General features: G+C 38.7%; 1 protein-coding gene across 29 annotated transcripts in view; it reads left to right on the top strand.

Moving 5' to 3' along the window:
• Positions 1-26,829, top strand: part of RIMS2 (regulating synaptic membrane exocytosis 2) — a 728,605-nt gene that overhangs the window by 193,174 nt on the left and 508,602 nt on the right. For all 29 annotated transcript variants that reach the window (XR_006288398.1, XM_043539203.1, XM_043539200.1 and 26 more), the window contains one exon: positions 24,423-24,733. Coding sequence is in view for 28 of the 29 variants with exons in the window: in XM_043539203.1 (XP_043395138.1) it covers positions 24,423-24,733 (311 nt within the window). In the remaining variant the exon portion in view is untranslated. The remainder of the gene's footprint in view (positions 1-24,422; positions 24,734-26,829) is intronic.

The raw sequence follows: 26,829 nt of genomic DNA, 5'->3' as shown, positions 1-26,829 counted from the left end.
GAGGTTCTAAAACTGAACGACAACCATAGACAACCAAGTAAAAGTAGTTGGCAAAGTTACTTAATTAAAAATAGTTTATTTAGTTAAAGGTTTTCAAACTGCTTAGGTTTTTTTAAACGATGGAAGTACTTCACTGAATTTTTAAATTCTCTGGATTTCTGTTAGTATTATCATACTTTGATTATTCGAATGATAACTAAGTGAACTGAGAAATCAAAGTCTAATTTTTAAGTTTAAATTGAACTGAAATTATTTAAATAGATTAAGATTCAAGACATCACTTTCTCTTGCTTGGATTCAACCTAATTTGAATTGATATGTATATTTCTTCTTTAATATTAATGGCTTCAAAGTAGCAATGAACACTTCTGGTAAAAGGCAAGTGAGCAAGCAGCCTCTCAAAATCTGTGAAAACAAATGGAGGGATGGGAAGAATGTGGTCACGCTGGGCAGAAATGAGATTTTTCTGATTATGATATGACATTTAGCTACTGTAATAATGGCCACAATAAAATACATAGTTTTGGATATTCCACATCTGGCTACGTCAGTCCATGCCTTTCAAGGGTTGGTTTTCCTTTTTTCTTTCATAGATAGATCTCTTAAGAGCAACCTTTGGAGAACTTAGAGCCTGATCAAAACTCCATCAAAGTAAATGGAAAGACTCTCATTGACTTCAACCAGGTTTAGGGTCAGTCCCTTAGAGTCTAACCTACAGCTGTAATTAAAAAAGGAAAAAATATTTCTCTTTTGATACCTGGATTTCTTCCTAATCAGTTAATTAAAAAGTGTGACAAAAATGGGCACTTCAGTTGCTGCCATAAGAGAGGCTGCTATTTTTTTTGCTCTTTAATCTCTTTTAGTCTGGTTAAGGAAGTTGCTTTTAGTGAATTGTTTTTAAACTGCTCTAGGTAAATCAAAGCTTTCAATAGAGTAATTTAGAATTCTATATAGAATAAACCCATGCAGAGCCACGTCAGGAAACTTCCTCCCCTTTCTTCCTTTATCTCCTGTGAAAAGTTGATAAAACATTCAACACTTTCTTTGAAGTAGATCCTTTGTCTCAGTAATGTTATGCATTCTGAAATATTTAAGAAAAAGGCAAATAACATGTCTGTCAAAGTTCAGTCTTTAACCTTTGCTATTTTCAGGAATCCTGGGATTCTTTACTATAAAACTCCTTTCAAACATTCCTCTAAACAAATTTTAAACAGAAGGTATTGCTTGGGTAGTTTCTCAGGTCAATCCTCATAATAACTTGGTTGACTCCTGAGTTCTGTATGAACACTGAATTCTTTTCGATTCCAAGACATAGACTGCTTATATAATGAAAGATATTTTTTAGCAAATTCTTTGAATAAAAGTAGTCTAGAAACTACAAATAAAAATGAAAGAGCACATGAAGATAGATCCTGATCTTCTTTCCTTCCCTCCCATTTCCCCCTGCCATACCATTTGGGAACATTCACAGGAGGTACTAGGAAGGAGGAAATGTTCACAAGGTTTTCCTGGTGGAGATTTTGCCTGAATTGTTAAAGGTTTCCCCTTCCTTTTCCCTTATCAAAACAATTCATGGAGCCTATTCACATACCCCGCAGATCCTGCAAAGGCTAAACCATCTGGGCGGAGTCTTTCTGATTCTGTATTGGCTCTGTATCCCCAGAGTGCTGTACTGGAGATACACTGCCATGGCTTCCTCAGCCTGTGGCTGCCCATAGAACCCCTTTTCAATGGAGATCACCATCATGGAGTGGGGACTAGTCAGTCATTACAGCTTGAATCTGTATCGATTTCTGTGGAGTTGCCAGGAGGGAGATTTGAGGAGAACATTCTAGTTTTCTAGTAAAGAATTTTCTTCCCCACATTCAACATTTTTTTTTTGGCATATCCCCTCTCCACTCATGGATTGCTGGACTCATGGAGTGCACTCTACAGACTCCAGGGCAAGTGATAATGTAGCCATGGAGGTGGCTGATATTCTCATTATGATGTTTTCCTGCCTCTGTTATTTTTGGAAGATTAATGGGTAGGTAAACAACCTGCAATAATTTCTTGATATGACAGTAGCTTCAAGATAGGCATTATAAGTACAATTACTGTAAGTTATAAAGTTCTGATTTCACCTTATTAGTTATTACTGCAAGTGGCATCAGCCCATAACATTTTTGTTAATGAGTTCTGAACATGGAAAACATATTTACGCATATTCCGGACTCCCACATATGATGCTAATTTTTGGTTGAAAACTGAAGTGATTAAATAGTGTGCAGATGTGAATATCCTTTCACAGCCAGATACAGATGCTTACATTATGCATTTTTGATAGCAAAGACATCAGTAATAATTTGCCTGATCATGTAGGGAACTGAAACAAACAAGTAAATAAGGAATTAATGCAAAGCCTCCTATAAACAAAATGATAGCTTAGTTATTAATATTAAAGGCAATTATACTGATGGAAAAATAAATTCTAGGCACTGAGAGATTTTTTTCTTTAATTACCAAGTTACAAAAAATAAATGTTTGTCTCTTCCATATTTGTTCAAGTTGTTTTAAAATGTTGCCTTGTTACTTAAAAATAATAGTGTATCAGAAGAACATACACAGTAAAGTTGCACTTCATTTTTTTCAGATATAGAGATCTTTGCAATTACAGAGCCAGAAGACTAAACAGTTCTCGAACATTAAGTTATATTTGCAACCTGTTACAGTATTCAGAAACCATATCAAGTGCTATTAAGTTCCAGGCGTAGACCTTTATCAAAGTTAGTTCAGCAAATCCCTTGTTTCAGTCACAGGTGTGTAACTGCACACCTAGGATTCTTCGAGCACAGTTTAGGCATTACGGCACAGCAGGAGACTCTATGAATATTTAATCAGCTAAATTTGGCTTCAGCGGCTGGAAACCAGCACCTATATATATAAATGATGAAGTCATTACTAGTAATAAAGTAGAGAACATAGTCAGGTTTTCTCTTTTTTCTGAGCTATTTGCTTAGAGCTTTATTTGGATAATGTCTACAAGGAGTTCTTTACTGATAGCCTGAGGAATTAAATGAAAAAGGCCTGACTTACACCTGCAATAAGGTTCCTAATTTATGTGTCAAGCACATTATATAGTGGAGATGCAAGCCTGACAGTTGTTACCAAGCTAATACAAGTGGCTTTATGAAGACAGCTTTTGCAGACCTTGGACTTTAATGAGTTTATGGTGAGAGATTATGTAAACTGAGAAAATACTGTGCTTTAACAAGGTTTCACCAAAGTTTAAAAAATAAGGATTTGAAACCTACACATTCCTTGGCTTTCATAATTATAAAGATGCCTTCATTCAGAATAAAGGAGCTCAACGGAGAAGCCTGGATTTCAGGTAGTTAAATTGAATTTCAGTCAATTGATATGTTCTGATGTTTATGGATTCTTGTGAACATAATTTCAACATAGTTAAGATCTTTTTGTCACTGTAGGTCTTTAATAAATTAATTACATAAATTTTTAAAACAATATGCATAATATTAATAAAAATCTTGAATCAGGCTGGGAGTAATACAAAGCACCTTAAATATAAAAATTGCTGTACAGTTTGTAATTATGAGAGAGTCATAAATGTCATCTTGTTAACTGCAATTAAAATATTAACTATGAATGTGATGAATTTGCCATCAATATGTAGATGTATCTACCACATATTTTTACATGTTTTGAACATCTTGGGCACCATTCATCGACATCCTTCTTTTATCTGCTCATTTTTCAACTTCACCTCAGTAGACACATACCTTTAGACTTGTGACTGGTTAATTAATTCCTGATCCCAAACATTTCCATCATGTGAGAATCAAGGACTATATTGAGTGTTATTACCAAATTTTTGCATAGCTTTCATATAGTTTTTAGATGGGGAAAGTGTAAATTATCCATAGTATCTTTCCCAAAGATCGTATCAGCTCCTACAGTGTTTTTGGGGCTCCAGTTTAAATAACTTTTTCAAGGTTTATACAATAGTTTATTGATGTTGGGTTTTAGTTCATCTTTATAACTGTAAACCATATGGGGAAACCTATGTACTCACAAATAACTGTTTTTTATATTCTTATATGAATAGGAAAATTGAATTCCATCCTAAGTGTTCCTCAGCTGTGGGTTTTTGGTTTTGTTTTTGTTTTTTTTTGGTAATATGTAATCCTATATTACTTGGCAGACAGAACTGGGAAAGGAAGAAAAAACTTTTGCATATCAGATATCCTGGCCTTAATTGTTTCAGTAAAGGAACATTGCTACTGAATGGGTATTGCAAACATACATGCTTTTAAGGGAACAAATAAAATCAGCTTGCCATTTATCCTATAGGTCCATCAAGCACACCATTCTATAGTACATTTTAAAGAGAACTGCAAAGCAGAGTTAGTTTACTTTTCCTCCACAGGACAGAGTTGTACTGTTGTTGTTGAACAAAAGGCACACAAGATTTATTTTTTGCAATAATCCGATCTTGCAGTTTTTTTTTTCTAAATGAACGTGATGGTTACCATGGTCTGCTAGTTTCTTAACTTATTTACCTTAATTGCATGTGTAGTTGTTTAATCATAGGAGACTCTATCATTTAAAAAAAAAAGCCCTGTACTCAGGATCTTTAGACTTATTTTAATTTAATTATGCCAAAGGTTAATTTTGGACAGTACACTTAAACCACTTTACGAAGAACAATATTGAGGCAAGTATACTGTGGTTGCATTGTGAATTTTAAATTGCCTTAAACTATAACAATTTAAAAACTTTTAATAAATTTCCTTTTATTATTACTTTTAATTATTTATGATCATGTATTAATAATTTTTAGTATGCCCTTCCACTGTGGTATCTGGGTGCCTCACAAATTTAAGAAGAAAACTGCATTTTTTAAAATGGCCACGTCATCTCTGCTTCCCATTTTACTGCAGCACTGTCAGGATCAATTATCAAGAGGTCATTTAGGAAATGTCATGTAAGAAGGTGCATTTTAACCTATGTAAGAAGGTGCATTTTAACCTGCGTAGTAAAGGTGAGGAGACTTGGATTCAGTCATATGTCTCATGATATCTAATCTATAGGTGTATGCCTTCCTCCAGAAATGTCCTGCTCCTGATTTCCAGGAAGCTAAACCTGGATTCTATCACCTGGAACATCCCTGTTGAGCACAGTTGACATGTTGATGAGCAAATCTTGAAATAGTCACTGAGAGAACTGGGCTCTAACCCATTTAGGGCTTTAATGATAAGGGAAAAAACCTTGCAATAGACACTGTGGTGTATTGGGAACCAACATAGAATCTGGAACACTGGTGTACAGTGCTCTCCTTGATGAGTTTAACGCAAGAGATGGTGGTCTTCAGGTTATACCAACTATAGTTTTCAGAATTTTTCAAGGTCATTCACAGGTAGAGATCATTATAGTAGCTTTCCCTGCCGATGACCAGCATGCGAATGACTCAGATAAAGTACACATCTGATTTGAAAGTATTTGGTGTTTGGACCAGCTGAAGATAGAAAATAGTATTTCTGGCTACCATTGTCGTGATGAATCCAATAGGACTCAGATATTCTGCTTCACTTCCACTATATGAGCACTGATGTCCTTAACAGAGAGTGTGATTAGAGTCCCAGCCAATCTCCCAATGTGCCGCCTTCTACCAGTCAATGTAACATCCTTTCTCTGCAGTTATCCATTTTTATCAAGCATTCAGATAGCTTGGGACAGTATTCCCTCCATGTTTGTAGATATGGTGAGGAAGAGAAGACTGTTCCTACAAAATTACAAAATGCTGTGTATGTATCTAAGATTGTAGGAAAAAGTTCTGATATTTTATTATTAGAGAAATAGTATATAATTATAGACTGTGTCATAGTACATATATAGAAAGGGTTAGAAGTTTGAGGTTACAAACTTTGGAATTCGCTGATTTGTTTGGGGTGATCTGAATGACTTCTAACATGTCTATGTCCTCGTAAGTAACCATCCCCCCAAAACTGACGCACTAAGCCCTTTATGCTACATTCCATAGTCATGTTCTCTCTCTCTCCCTCCCTCTCCCTCCCTCAAAACGTGATACACCCATACCTTGAATACTGCATGCAGTTCTGGAAAGATATATTACAATTGGAGAAGGCCAGAGAAAATGATTGGGGTATGGAACAGCTTCCATACAAGGAGAGAATAAAAAGACTGGGACTATTCAGCTTAGAGAACAAATGAATAAGAGGGGATATAATGGAAGTCTATCAAATCTTGAATGATATGGAGAAAGTGAATAGGGAAGTGTTATTTACCCCTTCACATAACATAAGAACAAGGGATCACCCAATGAAATTAATAGGCAGCGGGTTTAAAACAAACAAAAGGACGTACCTCTTCACACAATGCACAGTTGACCCATGGAACTCATTGCTATGGGATGTTGTGAAGGCCAAAAGTATAACTGGGTTCAAAAAAGTATTAGATAAGTTCAAGGAGGGTAGGTCCATCAATGGCTATTAGCCAAGATGGTCAGGGACGCAATCCAATGCTCCAGGTGTCACTAAACCTCCAACTGCCACAAATGGACTGGATGATAATGGATGGATCACTTGAAATTGCCCTGTTCTGGTCATTCCCTCTGAAGCATCTGGCACTGGCCACTATCAGAGACAGGATTCTGGGCTAGATGGATCATTGGTCTGACCCAGGAAGGCCAATCATATGTTCTTATGTACATCAATACACACACACTTTCCAATACATATTAAGACATTAACCTCTCATGTAATGACCTTTTTCATCTTTTGCTTAACAGCAGCAATTGGAATCCTTGTGGTTACTTAGGAGGGTTTTTTTTTTTTTTAGTTTTTGGGGGCAAGCATAAACAGCCAAATGCATCAATATGGATGTAGGACAAGTAAGCACTGAAACAGTTATGACATTTGGCCAAACTGATTGCATCTTCATTTCTACATGAAAGAAAATATTGCAGCAAAGATTAGTGGCATAGCAAAATCATTAAACAATCATTTTTATCAGCTATTTTACAACGAATAATTACAATGATAAGAGATGGCTTTGTTCCTTTAATTGATTTAATGGGAAAAATTCATCCCTGGTATAACTTAATTGAAGTAAGTGGTATTACACCAATGGTGAGTTTGGCCTGGGTGTGTTAAGGTATGACTGAATGAACACATTATCAAATAGAGGTTATATTTTATTTTGTACAAGAGCAGGAAAATCCATCTTGCAGTAAGTGTTGAGGTAATTTTTTTAATAAAGAATATTAAATCATGTACATTTATTCTGTTTTAAAACAGAATAAATAAAATCACTTGATATTGAATGTAAACTAAATTATTTTTAAAGTAAAACTAAAAATTTAAGTATAATACTCACTGTGGGGAAAGTCTGTCCTCAGTTACAATAGTGTAAATCCAGAATAATTCTATTGACTTCAAAACCAACAGAACAATTAGCTGGGATTTATACCAATGTACCAGAACTGCATCTAGTTGTGGGAAATTCTTATTTGAACATTGTCAATCTGTGCACACTTTAGAAGAAAATATGTTCTCTACCACATAGAGTTTACCTTCTAACAGGCAGTACAGTTCAGACACACACACACACAGCATTGGATGAGAATCCAGTCTCCAACTAATGCAGAACATATTTTTTGTGTTTTTTTCCTGATCTTACTTTGGTGGTTCTCCATTGAAGAGCTTGACAGAATAAAATTTTTAAAGAAGAAATTTGACAGACAATTTAACAATTTGACAAATTTGATAGTGGAAACCCTACAGACCTTTCAGGCCCAGGTTTCTACCTTGCAGGCACAGAATGTGGTCCTACACGCTCAAGCTGCACCACCTTCAGCTCTGACCCCCGCTCCCTGCCAGCCCCCTCTTCTTCACAGCACAATGGTGATTATGACAAATTTTGTGGGGTCCTAAATCAGTGTTGGCTCCTATTTCTGCTATATCCACAGTTGTACCCCATTGACCAAGCTGTGACCAACTGCACCCATGCCTTTTGAGGCATCATTTGAAAACTAATAACTTGCTGGTCAGTAATATCATGGTGAAATGTGTGTAGAATCATTAAATGTAAAGTTATGACCATAAGCAGAAATTATGTCTGAAATGTATTTACCAGAGAAGTCTGGAGAGTGGGTAAACCTTTTACTCAAAGACAAAAGACAAGCTGATCTAGCCAGGTGTCATCAAAGCTGATTGGCAGTCACCGGTCAGGTGGCCATTCTTTGGCAGCAAAGGGGGCAGGAACCTGGATTTTAACAAACAACAACATGGAACTCTTTCACCACGAGACTCCATGTCTCCATCCTCACAGCTGGAAGTAACTTTATCTTGGGTAACTCTCAGGAAAATGCATCTCAAAGGGTGACTGGACTAAAAGAGTGAGGGCCAAACCACCCCAGGTATTCTGTCCTTCTTCTTTCTCTTTCACTCTTGTTCTTTCAACTAATCAGACAAAGTAACCAGCCCTTTGTACTTTGAGGACAGATCCTGACTTGAGAATTTGGTCAGCAGTGTTCCTGGGAATCTGGCATAAGAGATTTTATCTTGAATCCAAGTCTAGTTTAAGTTTTAGCACCAGAAAGCATTTTATATTTATTTCTCTTATAACCATTTCTGACTTTAATGCCTTATACTTGTACTCACTGAAAATCTTTGTAGTTAAATAAACTTATTTTATTCTTTAATCAAAACTAATCCAGTGTTCTGTTTAATTGGAGTTGCCAAACAATTCAGTTTAAAGTAGCAAACACTTGTACTTTGACCCCTTACACAGGCAACAGACCTCTGATATCCAAATTGTCTAAGGGAGGGCTGGATAGCTCAGAACACACGCTTTGGGGAAAATTCAGGACTGGGAGTGTGTTGGGGTCAAGCTGCAAGCAGTAACCAAGGCTGCTGGAAGCCAGAGTGTAGCTAACGTACAGCTGGCAGGCAACAGCTACTCAGGGTCTGACCTGCATGGTGTTTGGGTGTTCATGAGGGGCCCAGGTTGGGAGCTACAGCTGTAAAGCATTGTGAGACACCCAAGGTTGCAGGGCAGGTGGTGGCACAACCCCTCACTAGTCTGGATTGCATCCCAGAATGAGATGCAAGCCCAAGTGGGATTGATTATTAACCTGCTTACTTGGGAGGTCTTTGTCTTTGCTCCTGGGACAACTTGAGGTGGAATCCCCATCTGGATTGTATGCCTTAATCAACCTGTGCATCAAGATCAACTGCTTGACCAAATGCCCCCAAGAAAAATGATGGCCTTCCCGGATCCTGCCAGCTCTGACCCAGTTCTCCCTCCATTGCCCAAACCAATGCAAGTCTATCAGGTCCAACTCCACCTCTGTAATGTGGAGAAAAAATGATGCTGGGCATTAGGTCTATGCATATATTGCAGGGAGCCAGAACACTTTGCATAAAGCTTCCATGACAAAGTCCAATCTGTGCCCTGGTCAGGAAATGCCATACCCGAGCCCTGACTGGGAGGGAGGGATTGGGCCGAGTGGTGCTCTTCCTTTCTCCCCGACAACCCACACCAACTCTTGTCTGCGGGTACCTTGGTGATGGCCAATCCGCATCCTACATATCTCCAACTCCCTCTCTAGCTCTGGCATCCTGTGATGCCTGACATCAGCATAGAGCTGCTGGTGGACTCAAGTGCTTCAGGCAGTTCCGTGGACCTGGAGTTTGCCTGAGTGCACAATATCCCCACCAAGGATTGCCCTGAGTTAGTAGAGTCCATATATGGGTCACTCCTTTCATCAGGACTGGCCATCCACCAGGCAGCTCTCCTAGAGGTAACTATCCTTTGAGACCACTGAGAAGTTCTCCAGTTTGGACTAATTTGTGCACCACATTCATCAGTTGTCCTTGGCATCCCCTAGCACGTCACCCAAGATCTCTGCAGACAATCCTATTTCCCAAAAGCTGACCTGGGACCAGAAACCATTTGCAATGTATAGTAGAACCTCAGAGTGATGAACTGACTGGTCAACCACACACCCCATTTGGATCTGGAAGTACACAATCAGGCAGCATCAGAGACCAAAAATAAAATAAAATAAAAAGCAAATACAGTACAGTACTGTGTTAAATGTAAACTATTAAAAAATAAAGGGAAAGTTTAAAAAAGAAGGATTTGACAAGATAAGGAAACTTTCTGTGCTTGTTTCATTTAAATTAAGATAGTTAAAAGCAGCTTTTTTTCTTCTGCATAGTAAAGTTTCAAAGCTGTATTATGTTAGTGTTCAGCTATAAACTTTTGAAAGAACAGCCATAATATTTTCAGAGTTACGCACATTTCAGTGTTACAAACAATCTCCATTCCCGAGGTGTTCAGAAGTCTGAGGTTCTACTGTATTTGATCTTCTAAAGAATTCAGAGATATGAATGGAACATCCAAAAGTAAATCCAGCAATCCCGGGGACATTCCAATGGCTCCAGGGATTCCTGTTAAATATCAATGCTATGTCAATATGTTCAACAAAAAGAAAGCCAACACTCTGTCAACCCATTGCCGCAATGACTGTCCCATCTACGTCCAGCCAGGAGCAGACATTCCCTTTGGGCTCACTTACTCCCTCTCGTAACCTGAACTACAGGCACTGCAAAGCTATCTCAGGGAAAACCTACAGAAGGGGTTCATTTGCCCCTGCACATTCCAGCTGTTTGAAAGACTCTGCTCTGCCAAAGTCTTCACAAAGTTGGACCTCCACCAAGTTTAAAACCTAGTGAGGATCTGGGAAGGAGACAACTGGGAGACCACTTTCCATACCAGGTATAGTCATTTAGAATATATTGTCATACCAATTGTGTTGTGCAATGTCCCTGCGAACTTCCAGCATGCCATAAATAACAACTTTAGGTACATGCTGAATCAATGAGGACATCCTAATTTTCTCCAAAAGTCAGGACCTCCACAATCATCCATGTGTCTTGGAGAGACTCTGCCAAACCCACCTTTATGTGAATTTTGAGAAATGAGAGTTCTATAAGAACACAGTGGAATTCTTGGGATATATCATCTTGCTCAAGGGACTCACAGTGGACCCGCAAAAGGTGGTGGCAATATCTGACCAGGCCACATAAACTGGCAGCAATATCTGACATATATAGGGGTCCAATGATTCCTGGGGTTCACCAGTTTCTACAGGCAATTTATTAAAGGGTTCTCTAGCTTACTAGCACCTGTAACAATATTCTTGCAAAAGGAGCCTGGTTCACCTGGTCCATGGAGGCTCAGTCAGCCTTCAATCAACTGAAGAGAGCATTCACCTTAGCATCCATCCTGATTCATTCAGCTCCCATAAAGCCATTAACAATTGAGGCCAATGCCTCAAAATTTGCCATTGGTGTAGTATTATCTCCACATGTGGGCTCCCGCAACCTACTCCATCCCTGTGCCTTTTACTCCTGGAAGATAACTCCAGCAGAAAAATATTATGATATTTAGGACAAGGAGATACTGGCTATCAATGCGGTTTTTGAGGATTGGAATCCCCTCCTAAAAGGAGCCTGAATTTCCCAATCCAAGTCCTGACAGATGACAAGAACCTGGAGTGCCTATGAACTGCTAGATGCCTTAAACAACAGGTCCCTTTTCTTTACTTGATTTGACTTCATTGCCCGGGGCGAGAAACAGGAAGATGGACGTCCTATCCCACAAGGCGGAATATTTCTAGCCTGGCGAAGAACCCTCTGCCACAGTACTCAATGTATCCACCTTTGTCAACAGCATGATTGATAGCAGTCTGATGTGCTCCATCTGCTATCTGCTCCCTTTCACAAGCCAGATCCACCAGACCCTGAATGATGATGGTATCCAGTCCAACTTTGTGTTCTTACTACAGAATGGCCTCCTTTATTCCAAGAGTTGTATTTATATTCTGGAGAGACAGTTTAGGCTTCAGGTATTGAAATAATGCCACGATTTGCCACTTGTGGGCCATTTTGGCCAGTTCAAGACTTGGAATCCAGTCTCAAGAAGCTTCCGGTGGCCAGACGTATGAGCTTACATCAAGGAGTATATAAGGTCCTACAGCCTTTGCAGCCATACCGAGAACCCATGAACAAAACCCCTATGTCTCCTCCAATCTCTGCCCATGCCTCCACATCCTTGGTCTACAATATCAGTAGACTTCATCATAGAACTGCCATGCTTCCAGGAACACTTGGTAATCTTGGTTGTCATGGAGCTCCTAACAAAGATGGTGCACTTCTTTCCATTTTGTACTGTTCCTACTGCATGGGAGACATCTTCGCTTTTCCTGGAAAATGTCTTCCGGTACCACAGGTTACCATTGTATTGGTCCAGGATCTCTAGTTCATCTCCTGATTCTGGCAGGAATTTCTCAGACTCCTTGGCATTGAGCCCCGTACCTCATCCACCTGTCAGCAGCTGACTAAGGGAAAACAGAGAAGGTCAATGAAATCTTGGAGCAGTATCTTCGCTTCTTTTTGAGTTACCACCAGGACAATTGGCTTCCCCTGCTGTGCTATGCTGAATTCACATACAACAATGCAATCCACACCACAAACCAGTGTAGCCTTTTCTTTGCAAGCTATGACTTTCACCCCTACTTCCACTCAGACTTACCTGTGAGTTCCCCAGTACTGGCCACTGCAGATTTAGCCTCCCACCTATACCAGGTGCACTGGGAGCTCAAGGAAGTCTTGCATTCTGCCAAAAAAGCCTATAAACTCCATGCAGACCAAGATTGTCAGGCTGCCCCCGATCTGACCAAGGGGGAGAAGATGCGGCTCTCTTCCCAGAACCTTAGATTGAGCTGCACATCCGCCACAGTAGACTACGAATACCTGGGCCCCTTCAAGATTATAGAATGGGTAAACCCTTTCAAGTTTCAAGTTACAGCTGCCCAAGTCCTTGAAGATCCACCCTGTCTTTCAAATCTCACTTTTAAAGCCCTGCCCATACCCAAACTGCTCCAACCTGCTACTGCCACCTGCTATACAGACAGGCGGACTACTTGGTTCCCTACAGTTCAACTCTTAGCAAGTAGGGGAAGGCTCCAGTACCTGGTCAACTGGAAAAACTACAGTCCAGATGAGTGGTCTTGGGAACCAGTGGAGAACATCTATGCCCTGGGCATGTTGTGAGAGTTCCATCAGAAGTAACCCAAGATACCAGGCTCCAAGGCCCCTAGGAGGTGCTCTTGAAGGTGTGGGTACTGTCTGGAAGCAGGGCCTGCAGCAGAGCCAGTCTCCGGGCAACCTAATGGGCACAGCTGGCCCTGTAGTAGGCTGCCTGGTTGACTATACCGCCTGATTGATTGGAAGAGTCAGCATACTGGATCTTAAGCCCAGCAGCAGCAATGGGTTAGTGGCTGTTCAAAGTATTGGCCCATGGATGTGATAGCTTGTGTGCTTGCTTCTTCCCATCCTTGTTTCAGCCCTGCTTCTGCTTTGGCCTCAGTCCTGCACCTGCATTGCCTCACTTCAGGAACCCGGTTCTGACCTTTGGCTCTGATTCCTGACTTCAGCTCTGACACTTAGTTTTGGCATCTGGCCTCTGATTCTGGCTCTGACCCTGGGCTCCTATTCCTTACTATTGACTCCTGCTCTTAGCACAAGTCCTGGCTCCTGTTCTAATCATTGTGCGCGACCACCCATATCACAGTCACTGACCGTACCTTTCCTGGTGAGCTCTCTCTCTAGCTCCTCTGAGAAGTCCCTCTCCTCAGAAGCTTTCTGTCTTCTGTAGGCCTCCTGACTGAGCACTCCTAAACCTTTATTATGCCCAATTGTTCCTTAGTTAATTAACTGCTGCCCAGCCTCCTAGGTAATTCTTCTTTCATATGGCATTTGAAAAGTAACACGCTGGGATTATAATTGAATCTTAATATTTGAAAGCCATTCTAATGCTTCTGGGGTAGCTAGGTGCCACCCTGCCCCTGTGCCATCGCTGTAAGCATGAATGGGGCAGTTGTCCATGACATGTCACATAGGGTTTGTACCTCACTACAGTCACAATTTTATGATTCCTTGATTATCTATTTGGGGAGGAGATAACCACACCTTCCATGAATTGCCCAAAAGTGGTTGAGTGCAGTCCATTGCCTATGGGGAAGGCAGAATCCTGGGATTTTTTTTGTTGGCTCTTCAATCAGGTCTTTGTTTAGGATTTCACAAGAGGGCCATGATTCAAGCCAGCAAGTACTGGTGTCCTTTCTGTTGGCCTGCAGCACTGTCACATGGATCCAGAAAGGCTTCCTCGATTTGAGATGGGGGCGTGGCAGTGAATTGAGTCTCAGTGTATTGGCAGGTCTGGCGCAGCCAGGATCTTGCACTCCCAGAACATCTTGTCTGATGTTGGCTGGTATGATGGGAGCCATAGTATTGGGATTGATTTGAGAGAGCCACTAGTAATACTGAGCATGGTATTGATTTCAATATCAACAAGACTGATGTGGGAGCTGTTGCACCAAAGTGGCAAACAATATGCCACTGTTTGCAAGACCAAGGCTGTACTGATGTTTGAAGCATGCATGTATCACATCCCCAGGATATTCAAGCAAGCTTCTGGATGATGTTAACTCTTGTCTTTTTCTTCCTTTTTGTGTTGTCAAGGTGTTGGCAATAGTTTAACGTCTGATCAAGGGTAACTCCAAGTGGGTTCTAGCCCATGAAAGCTTATGCCCAAATAAATTTGTTAGTCTCTAAGGTGCCACAAGGACTCCTCGTTGTTTTTCCAAAATACTGGGGACTGTGGTCATGTGAAAGAAGCAGACCACAAAAGTTCACTTTCCGCTGCACTTTGACCTCACAATTTTTCAAGTGGAAGGCAGAGACAAGTGTTTTCAAAGCACTGGGTTTCAGTCACCAAACTTTTTGAAATATATCTGAACTGTCCAGAGGTGGTTGTTCATGAATTTTTCTATGGCCTCCAGAGACGATGCTTGCATTGCTAGCACAATGTCATTTGCGTAGATAAATTTACAGGATGATGGGACCAGAATATTGCTGGTATAGTGCAGCCACTAAAACGGATCCCTCTGAGAGGCCATGTTCAATCTCCATAATTTGCACATAGATGTATGGTGAATTTTCTGTTACTCAGCATCTTGAATCTGACGGTTGATTGGCATGGGAAAGCTAATGCTAACTTCAGTTGAAGACCCTTTGCACCATACGTATCAGATGCAGAAGAAAGATCAATGAATGCTGCTGCTGTTTTTAATTGTTGCTGGTAGCCAGATTCTATGTACTTGGCTAAGGCCAACACCTGGTCACAGCAGTTGTGACCAGTTCTAAATCTCGCCTGCTCTTTAGGAACCTGTTGCTCCAGGATTAGCTGTAATCTTTGAAGTAAGAGCCATTCCAACAGTTTATAGGGAGATGGGTCTGGTAGCTTTTTGGGTCAGTGGCTTCTTTTCCAGGCTTCAGAATGGCTATGATCTTGGCTACCTTCCACTCTTTTGGTATTATGCATGAAGAGTTGATGTTGCTGAAGAAGTCTGGCAGCCACCTTCTTGCCTTCAGAACAAAGTTCTTCAGGAATTTTGGATATATTCAATCCATTCCTGCTGCTTTCCTGGACTTAGTGTTGGAGAGAACCTTGTCCACTTCATAAGAACATAAGAATGGCCATACTGTGTCAGACCAAAGGTCCATCTAGCCCAAAATCCTGTCTTCCGACTGGCCAGTGCCAGGTGCCCCAGAGGGAATGAACAGAACAGGTAATCATCAAGTGATCCATCCCTGTCACTCATTCCCAGCTTCTGGCAAACAGAGGCTAGGGACACCATTCCTGCCCATCCTGGCTAATAACCATTGATGGACCTATCCTCCATGAATTTATCTAGTTCTTTTTTGAACCCTGTTATGGTCTTGGCCTTCACAACATCCTCTGGAAGGAGTTCCACAGATTGATTGTGCATTGTGTGACGAAATACTTTCTTTTGTTTTAAACCTGCTGCCTCTTCTTTTCATTTGGTGACCCTTAGTTCTTGTGTTATGAGAAGTAGTAAACAACATTTCCTTATCTACTTTATACCAGTCATGATTCATCTACTGTGTAGGTGGCATAAAGGGATGAAGACAACTGGTACTGATTCAGTGTGTGGTAAAGTTGGTTGTGGACTTGCCGCCTGATTTTTTTATCCATTGGCACATGGGAATTGGTAATTAACTGAGCAGAGATGGTACCTGCACTTACTGATATGGTTTGTAGGCTGCTGAAGCTGGACTGCCTAAAAGTTTGAGGAACTTCCAGGCTTTGCAGCTTCAAGTCAAGCACCATCATGGTTTTGCACAAACTTTTTCTTCTAGCTGAGTTCAAAAACTCAAGCAATACTATTGTGGTTTTGGGCTTTTGTCGGCTTGATATTGTCAGAAGAGTACCTCATTCTCTTCTGTTGAGCAAGGAGTGAATGCTTTTCTAAAGCCCCTTGCAATGTTTGATTTCACAGCTGATACTAGTAGGCCTACAAAGCAGTGGTAATTGAGCTGTATGTGGTGGGATCTGGTTTATTGAACCCTTGCTGTTATCACCAAATAGAAGGACCAATCAACAGATTGTAGATTCCAGCACGGTTTCAGGAAGGATTGAATGAGTGGAACTTGTAGGCCTATACAAATCACAATAGGTAGTGTTGGCTGTTCGTAATGTCATTGAGAACTGACCTTTTGGATGGCATGGGGTGGCTGCTGATGTCACATGACACAAAACAAAGGTCAGAAGTGTAGCATTACCTCCATTAGGCCAACTTGAATGTGCCAAAGTTTTTGGTATCGTAGAGGAGGTGCTGGTCTTCAATGAAAGCTCAGGATGTCAGCTGTTCTCCAGCAGAGTTGTTCTTGTTATAGCCCCATAGGCTGTTGTGGATATTGAAATCACTGACATGGATGGTAGGATGGCTTGGCGCTAGTAATGCTAGACATGGCCAGTCCATTGATGGTGGCTTGTACCCATTTATAACTGTCAGATTGCTGATTTTAATGGCAATTGAGCTGGGGTTTGTGATAGGCATGACCTGGATGGAATATTAAGGTCATGTTTTATGTACATCATGAGTCCATATTTGGGATGATGGCTTGCAGATATCAGGACATATCTGTTGATCTTTGATTCGTGGCCTTCACTCTCCAGGTGTGTTGTAGCACAAGGACACTGATATTTTGAGTCTGCAGGATCATTGTGATGTAATCACACTTTGCATTGGATGGCCCTCGAGGTTGAACTCCATAATGTGCAGTGATGGACTGATTTGAAGAAAGGTTTGGCCCTTACATGGGCCATTTTGCCATTGCTTTTCTGACCAGGAGGTCCTCTAAGGATGTTTGGCTGCACATAATGGGGAAGACTGTGTGAAGGTTGTTGTCTCCTCCTAAGTAAATTAACTACTCCGAGGTGGATCTGGGTTGGGTTGTTCTCTTTATCAGCTGCCCTGTGAAACATGGATAGTGACCTTTGATATGGTTCAGTATGATGCTTTAGCAATCATAAGCCATTGGTTGGCGTTAATCAGAGTGTGCCCAGTAAAAAGTAATATTTGTTTCCCCAATAATCCAAGCTTTTAATTTTTTTCAGCATGCTATGTACAGTGAATTCTGGAATTAGTTGCCTCAACCATTAGAGTATCCAAACTTGAGGGCAAGAAAAAGAAGAAAATTTTTGTTTAGAAATCTGATGAAAGCCTGTATTTTAACCTTTTACGCAACCAAGTAGGATGGGAATAAATACCTTTGGCTAGTCCCAAAGAATATTCTTTTGATTTGAAGGGCTTCTTAAGGTATATGCTTGTGTGTAACAGGAAGAATACTGAAGAGTTTGACCTCTGTCTTGCACCACTAATATTAGATTATCCAGAGTTGCTGGTATGCTGCTGAAAAGCTCTTGGAAGCTTCAGTGTCTTAGAAAGAAACTGATGACTAAGCAAAATAACCTTCTCAAAAAAGGTAGATCGGTCTCTCATTTTCTGAGTTAGATTATGTCCAGAAGTGACTCCTGCCAAGAGAAACAGAGGTTAAACTAATAGCTCACTGAAATCCCTTATTGCTATTTTGCAAAATGAGGAAGGCCCAGCACAAGTTTGGAGCCAGAGAGAAGGATCGTAAAGTTGACCCCAGTTTTCACTAGGAAAAAGCAAATATGGCCAAATTGTGCAACATAACAGATTTGACCATATGCATAATCCTAATTTATTAAGAGATTTTTCTTATGTCCTCTAAGGACTGTCCTGAAGCAGCTGTTTCAGCAGGTTATATTACAAATCTCCAGCAGTGACCAAAACAGAGATTGAAGAACTTCTCAAAGAAGCCTATTTTACACAGGATGACTTCAGTTATTGCGCTGTTCCAAGTTGGCACTGACTCCTTTAGCATCAATAAATGGTAAAAAGGACTGAGTTAGTAAACGTGATTAATGAAGTTGGTGACTGGCCAACTATAAACTCATCTCATTGAAACTAACATTCTAGACCTGCCACAATCTGGATTCAGGCCAGGATTTACTGTTTAAAGCATTTTATCTGTCTGGAATATAAAGAAAAAATAAAATGTTTAAAGAAACACTATCACATTCTGGGAAACTCCAGGGTGCATAAGCAATAAACATCACACTAATGTTTCAACCTGCTCCTGGCACCTGGGATCTCCAGAGAATTGACAGCATTGTAATAATAGGCACTGACTTTGCTCCAAGAGCCTCAATGCCATTTCAGCAGTTTTGTGGCCTAAAATCCACTCTTAACATACTTTTTATTATTACAGCTAAATAGCCTAGTTACTGCAACAATGTTATAACAGGTTTCAAAGTTATAACAAAGAATCATACCAAATAAAAGGTACAAAGTGATGATGGTTAAATAGATCCAAAATAGTTTTTGTTAACTTTGGTTTAGTTTTATTTAGGTACTTATTTTCTGCTACAAATGTACAAGGCAAGTGGCAAATGGAACATGTGTTGGGCCTTTTTTAAAATAACCTTTCGTCTCTTAGTTAAATATAAGCAGGTGGTCTAGTCTTATTTTTCTTGGAATATAGGGCACCTGTGATCACAATCAAACTTGTAACTAGTATGCAATCAAATACATGATCTGTGGTTTTGGTTATGCCCCTCTATCGATAATCTCAAGCATTTTGAAATTATTATGAGACCTATATTTTTCATATAATTTAATGTGATACATCCTGTATTTTTAATATTATACAGAAGTTTAGCAAATGGTAATTTTTTTGCAAGATATAGCAGTCTTAATTTTCATATAATTTATTGTAAAGGTATAAAATAAAAATGACTTGGAATTTCAATCCATTTGATTAAATTTAAGATGTATTTTTACTTTACAAGAAATCTGCAGGCAAAAATTATTTATAAATAAGCAATACTTTATACATTGCAATTACAAATGGATTTAAAATAGTGGATAAGTTTTGTTCTATTATTAAGAAGAATTACATACTGTGAAGTAGTAAATTGGTGTGTAAGAATGTACACAGATCATACTACTTAGTCTAGCTGTGTCTGAGTGTGTCGCTCTTATCCTCTATGTAAATGTTCATTGCCCTTCTCCAGACACTGGCTGATTAGACTGACATTTCTGTCTTTGAGGAGTCTGCTTATCTTTCCAACTATATTAAGATAGTAGCTGTGAAAGTAGGGGATATAATTATTTATTCAAAAAGCTTGCTTCAAATGCAGAGGTACTAGCCACCAGTGGTCTTCGGTGGTGGTGGTAGTAGTCAGAAGCTTATCATATTATGTCCATTAAGTGATGATAGAGTAAAGGAAAGCCCATGCTAAAACATTAGGAACTTCTCTGTTTCTTGTACAGATTAGGATTGTGTAGAGTCAAAATAAGGTGAAGATTTAGGTAAATCTATATCTTCAATTTGGGTCAGTACTTGGCTAAAAACAGAGAGCTACTTAAAAAAAAAGTAAGAAAATGTGTTTTGAAAAATAAACTAAATTCAGAGTTAATACTGAAATGTCATCTTTGATATATCTTATGTAGTTATTGTGACATATTAGTAAAGAACATTTAATTTTTTTGAACATCAGCAATACCTACTATAGGCACTAGATGGTGTTTCAGCCTTTACTGTGAATTAATGAACATTTGTGTGTTTCAAAAGATACTGGCAACCTTTTAGGATGCAAATTTTTTGGTAACTTCAGAAAATGAAGATTATTAGAGGTGTTAAGAGAGCAGAATTTTGCATTTTTCTCCATTTAAGATGGACACTGTACTAGTTTTTAAAATAATTCACACACAGAATCTTCCATGTTGGTATAGGCACACATTGTTTTCTTATATATATATTTTTTCCACGTTGCTGTTAAACAATGGATAGAGGAGTTAAAATACAAATGCAATTTGAAAATTGTCTTTAGATTATGATTTTGTCAGAGCATGAATCAGTCCTTCTCAGTTTTAAAACAAAATATAACCTTAGCATATTGTGTGTGCTACTGGAAATAAATATTTTTTATAACAGGAATGCTACTAGAGACTGAGGAATAAGATGTAGAAATCAACTCTGACCTCTAATAAATCAGAGCCTGAATATCTTTGTGTACATTAATTAATTCGCCTATGTATGTGACAGTGGTATTTTGTTAGTTCTTTAATGTTACTTTAAAAGAAAACAGTAACTGCTTATCTCAACAATCTGAACATCTAAATGTAAGAAGCAGTTTTCCTCATGAATAAATATGCAATGTATTTGAAAATAAGTGTGAGTTATAGCTGGTATTTCTGATATTAGCAAACAGGTAAAATGATGAAAAATATGAAAAGCAAAGGGCTATATATTTTTCGCATGCTATATTTAAAAGTCACTCTAGCATAGAACACTTTAATATAGCTTTCTGTTTTCAATTTCATTTATTTTCATGTTTTGTAGGGTTGTTTTTTTTAACATTTATAGTATAATTTCATTCAGATCTGATCCATTTTGCTGTGAAAGTCTATAAGAAATATAATGAATTATCTTTAGAGCCAATCTGATTTTTCTGAGAGTCAGTTGGATATTCTATGATTACTTCTCTGGCGTGTGATCAGAAACAAAGGAGCTGATCCAATCTCAGTGGCAGTCTATGAGAAACAGATTCCAAACTTTAGAGTGGAAATGAAAAGACAAACCAGGATACCACAGATTCCTATCCCTTTAAGATTGGGTAGTGCCTTTAAAGAAAGGGACAGATGTTGATCCAACTTCTATCATAAACATATCTGTTTCCTCAGTTGTCTAGTGGCATTGGCAACTGTGCTGCCATGTGCTGAGCTAGCTTTTCAGCTACTCAGCCCAGCAGAGGCTGGTATTACTGCAGAAGTAGCTCATTAAATCATACAGGGCTATAAGGGAAGGAAATTGGTATATTTCTCTCTGACAGCTCACTGTGGGTAACCCAGGAGCAAGTTCATGACTCCTGGCAGGGGAAACCTCCAACCATCTTCTGTTGGAAGGACTGATCACTGTACCACATTGCTTTGTGGCAAAGGTGAAAATGCTAGGCATCCTGAAATGCCTCTCTTCAAGGGAAAAATGTAGCTGGGGACTAAGGAGTTATACACTGAGTGGTTCAGCTTGTGCGGCTTGGTTTCAGTGAATCATTTAAAATCTCTAACAATACAAGAAAAATACTGTAAGAAGACTTTTAGGGATCTGATACTGCAGTGGGTTACTCGTTCAAAATTGCCACTGACTTCTGTGCCTGAGTAATGATTGCAGGATTGGGTCTTTAAGTATAGTGTCATATATGTGAAAAGTTTACCACTTCATTCAGTGGAAACTCTGCCTGTGCAGAAGACAGCTAGAGACATTACATCTATTTCTGGTTGGAAAATGGTTTTCCCATCCCAGGAAAATTTTCAGTCCCCTCCTCCACTCCTCCCCCCCCTTTCACATTGGAACAAAATGGAGAATTTCTAAGTTTTTCATGAAAAAACAGAGAGAGAACAAGAAAGATCCCATAATAACCAAACAGTGTACTCAACTGGGTTGTGTAAGACCTAGCTTCAAGCCTCTGCTCTTCCTTATTCTGTAACTATTTAGCTCTTCTAGGGCAGTGACTCTCAGTCTTTTCAGGCAATTGCACCCTTTTCAGGAGTCTGATTTGTCTAAAACCTACCTGCTTACAAAATCAGACATACAAATATAAGTGTCACAACACGCTCTTACTGAAAGATAGCTTGCTTTCTCATTTTATCATATAATTATAAAACCACTGTTCTAGGGAGTCTCTTGCTTTCTAGCTCATTTTGACTAGAAATTCTATCTTGGACTTGAGACACCTTCTGGACAAAAGTTTCATCAACATTTTCCCACAAAAAGTTGTGGTTTTTGATGAATTGGGGGAGTTTTCTGATTTTTTTTTTAAATCCTTGAAAAATTCCTGACCAACTCTAATTACAAGTTTCAGTGGTCACCCATCACAAAACCTAATCCTGTTTCAGAAGGCAAAACGCTTTCCCTGCTTTGGTTCTAAAATTTCAACTTGGAGCTTTGGTCTATGCTCTGACTTATCTGTGGGATGCATAGCATTCCTGTCTTCAGGATATTTATATATAGAAGATAGTCAAGTGGTTCGCTGATGTTCATTGTGAGGAGATCATGCTACCTCATACAGATACCTGAGGGGGTCTGTCTCTTTTTGACACTTTGATAAGCTTATTTAGGTTGTCATGTCAATAAAATCTCACTGAATTGAACTGAAATGAGTTCTCAAAGCTTGAATATTAATGATGAGGATATTGCCACAGTAAAAATGAAAAGGACACCCCCTCATAACATAAGAGAAACAGTCATCATCCTGGCGGTTTTCAAATGAGGAAGCCACTCAGTCCAGCTTTAGCAGGACCTCTCTCTTTTAAGTCGCCTTCCAAATGAAGCTTCCATAGAAATATTTTTGGTCAGAAATGATTAGGCAGCCTGGCCCAAGTTTTCAACTGGGTAACTCATTGGAGATTAAAAGAACTGTACAGTTTCTAGCTTCTTCATACTGGATATTTTTTGGTGGTTTGAGCTGCTGTGTTAAGAGACAGGTACTACATTTTCAGTGTGATGTCTTTCTCTGTAGTGGAACTCTCTTCTTGACTAAGACATTGAGTGTTATACCTCCATAGCCTGATCATCTAGTTAGTTACATTTATTGAAAAACTGGTCAGGAGCATTAAGCAAGTTCTGGTTGAGTGTTTCGTAGTGCAAAATAAAAAAAATTAATTGCTGATCAAGCTGTGGTTAGTGGGGTGATTAGCCATACCTACGGCTGGGTGTGGTTCTCCCGAAAAATATGTACATAAGATGTATAAAAATGTCAGCACACAGACCACAAAATAGTAGAAGGAAGTATACAAAAGGAGACAAGCTAAGACATGTGAAAAGAGGAAGGAATTAAAAGACTAGATTAGTGAATGAGTACTATATAAATTAATTGTTTCAAAACAAACTGAAACAGATGTATTGTTTTATTATAATGACTTTATAAAGTATTACTATTGTTTTTACCCTTTGGACATGTTCTGGCATATAGACGTATATATTTACTTTGTATTGTGGTAAGATTAGCTACATAATCAAGTTCCAAATTACCTAGTGCTGGAAATGACCTGCACTAATGTAATTAATTACAATCTCAAGACCCTGTAGATGAGCACATTTTATTATAATAAAAATAACTAAGTACAAAATATGTAATAGTTACATAATTGGGAAGTTGCAATAAATTTTTGAATAATCAGTTATTAACACAAAACAAGAGTTAAATAATCTCCCCACTTCATTGTTAAAAATCATTCCCATAAATATTGAATTTTTACCTTTGTGTTTATTAAATCAATTTAATTTAATTGACAGCAGTTTAATTTAATTTACAGCAGTTTAAAAAATCAAGTCAGATGCCCCATTTAGCCCTACAATTAAATATAGAGGTCCAGATACTAAGCTGGTGAAATCAGCATATCAAAGTTGAAGTCAGTAGAATTATGTTTATCTGCACCAGCTGAAGATCTGATCCAAAGTTTCTAACCCTGATTTTTCTTTAATTTAATCCATTTTCTTATATTTTTTACTCCCTCGTATTGCTTCTATCATGTTACCCTTATCTCTTAATAATAATCTTTTCCCTTCTATTTCTACATCTTGCAAATCCATCTACGATTTTTCCAATTACTGTAAACGCAAAAGCAAGAATGGAAGCAAAAATACTTTCTTGCATTATATTTTACTAAAGAAACTTTTCTTTCCACATTTGCCTAGACATATTTTATTATGCTTATTAATACCTTGTCTGTAACTTTATTTTAAAGAAGCGAAGTATACTCTTGTTTGTACCTCCAGAACTAGCACCCCAACTGACACATGCTTAACTAAAACTTTTTTATCTTTGTATTATTTGACAAAACTAATTTGTTTTTCATTTAAATCTATGCACAGGTAATGTGGGTATGTAACTTGTGCCGAAAACAACAAGAAATCCTCACAAAATCAGGAGCCTGGTTCTACAACAGTGGATTAAATACACCGCAGCAGCCTGATCAAGAACATATTAGAGGATTGCGGAACGAGGAAGCACCTCAGGAGAAAAAGGCAAAGCTGCAGGAGCAGTCCCAGTACCAAGGACCCTCAGGTGACATATCCACGCCAGCTTTGGACAAAAATAGATCTCAAGTGCTCACAAGACAAGACTCAATTAAAAATGGTTCAGGAGTGAAGCACCAGGTTGCAAGTGACACAACTTCAGACAGGTAAGGAACTATTTCATCTTTATACTGATAAGAGAGTTTGTTGAAGTTGACCTTATTCTACAAATCCTATATGAGACTTTTGCATCTTCTAATTATATGTATTTTAGGTTGTTTTTTTTAAACAGTTCTAATTGATAAGCAGCTGAGGAGCCTTTCATTGTGTTCAGAAAGTTGCAGACAGCATACTCTCTTCTTCATCCTCTCCTTCTCAAAAAAGGTATTAGCCAAAAAATGAGGATGATATGATGTACCTGAAAATGTGATGCTGAAAGTGTACGTTGTGCTTAGATCATTTGCTCCTTTCAAAACACTCTTTGTATACTCTTTATAAAATATGTAGTCTGCAATGTTGTGTGATCACTAACTTTCTGGCATAATTATTGTGATTACTGCCAGTACTTAAAAAATGAGACATGGCAAGGTGTGTTGTTGGAAGTTAGTAGTCGTTCAGACTGTCAGAATGTTACTTTGCATAATACCTGCTGTATTTTGAATGAAAGATTGTAATATCTTTGAGTGATGACGTCAGCACTGCATCTTCCTTAGAGTTTCCAACCTCAGGTTTAAACCTCAGTTCCCTTTGTCAATAATAAAAAAAAAAATTCTTAACCCTGTCATCTTAGTGTCACCTATCACAGGCTGAAATTACAACTATTTTTTAAATTAATATAATTGTAACTTTCCTTCCACCTGTCTCACCAAATTCTAATTCATATTTCCTGCTCTGGTTGGAAAAAAGTTGAATGTAATTAACCAGACCTTTTTGCTTCACCTATTCTGCCTGCTGCCCTTTGTTCTGATTTCAGTTGACAGGTTCAGTGCGGAGTGGCTCCAAGTGCTTCTTAATTATATTCACTGTCTCTGAGCTGCACAGTACTGAAGTTGGCAGTTGAACTCATTGCTAAAGAGCAGCAGGCACAATGAGAAAAAAAAAGACTTATTCTACTTCTCATTTTTTCTTAATTATGCCTAGAAAATGGAATCATGCATCCCCTATAGTATTATAATGATAATGCCCCATCTCCTCAGCAGTATTTCAATTCTTGTATAAAGGCTAGATAGATAGATTTTTAAAATGCTATTTTCTAAAACTCTAACTACAGATATAATATAAATATACACAGTTCAAAATAAAATAGACCAACAGGAAAAAATACTCTGTCCTTGAATTCCATCCATTCCTGTTAAGATCATCAATATCCAACTTGTTGATAAACTGTATGGTCAATTGCTTGACTACACTTGGTTCATTCTGAAATATATTCAAGAGACCAAATAATCAATCAGTCATGTTTATTGCTAAAAGCCATTAATAATATAGTGTAGGAAAAAGGTTCAGTACTATACCAGTCTCCGGGAAGCTGTCTCACACAGGGCTGTTACATTCATCTTATACAGAAGATGTTCTCCAAAGTTACCCATTTCAGTTAGGAGTGTTTATGAAATCCAGCCCATCAGTTCCTCCTAATCTCTTAACTTTTATGTACCTTTCCTTATCTTGTTTTGGATACTAGCATTCCAGGTCCTGGTCCGTGAAGGTACTTCTTTTACCAAGGTATAGAACAAATGTAGCTTGATTTTTGAGTTCCCTCTCTCTTATGCCAAATACTGAGCTATACTATTGCAGGGTATTGTGGGATGTAGCTTAGCATAAGTGAACAGAACTCTCAGAAAAACATAAGCCTATTCAGCTCTTATTACTGTCAGGCATTCACATAATGTGATATATACTAACCTAACCCATGTGTCTTGGGTAGCAAACAAACACTGGCTCCTTCAGACCCAGTCTCCTCTTTCAGTTTTATTTGTATACTGTATTTACTCATCCTATTGTCTCTTAACTAACATAAATACAATCTTGTGTAACAACCACACCTAAAATTGTATCTATGGTAAGTGCTGCACATCCTTGAGGTTTAGAGGAGCCTCTAGTACTGAGAAAATCTCTCTTAATTTTTCTATGGTTATAATACCCCGTCTTAATGTTCATTGAGCCAATCTTCCTTCCACTGAAGGAGAGCTTGAAATAGGATCCTCCTGATGCATGACCATCTCTTTCCTAAGCTGGCCATAGTGTCTATTAGAGAAGGATGCCA

Source organism: Chelonia mydas, chromosome 2, assembly GCF_015237465.2.
Source record: "Chelonia mydas isolate rCheMyd1 chromosome 2, rCheMyd1.pri.v2, whole genome shotgun sequence".
NCBI classification, from domain to species: domain Eukaryota; kingdom Metazoa; phylum Chordata; order Testudines; family Cheloniidae; genus Chelonia; species Chelonia mydas.
This window is presented reverse-complemented; position numbering and strand designations above follow the sequence as displayed.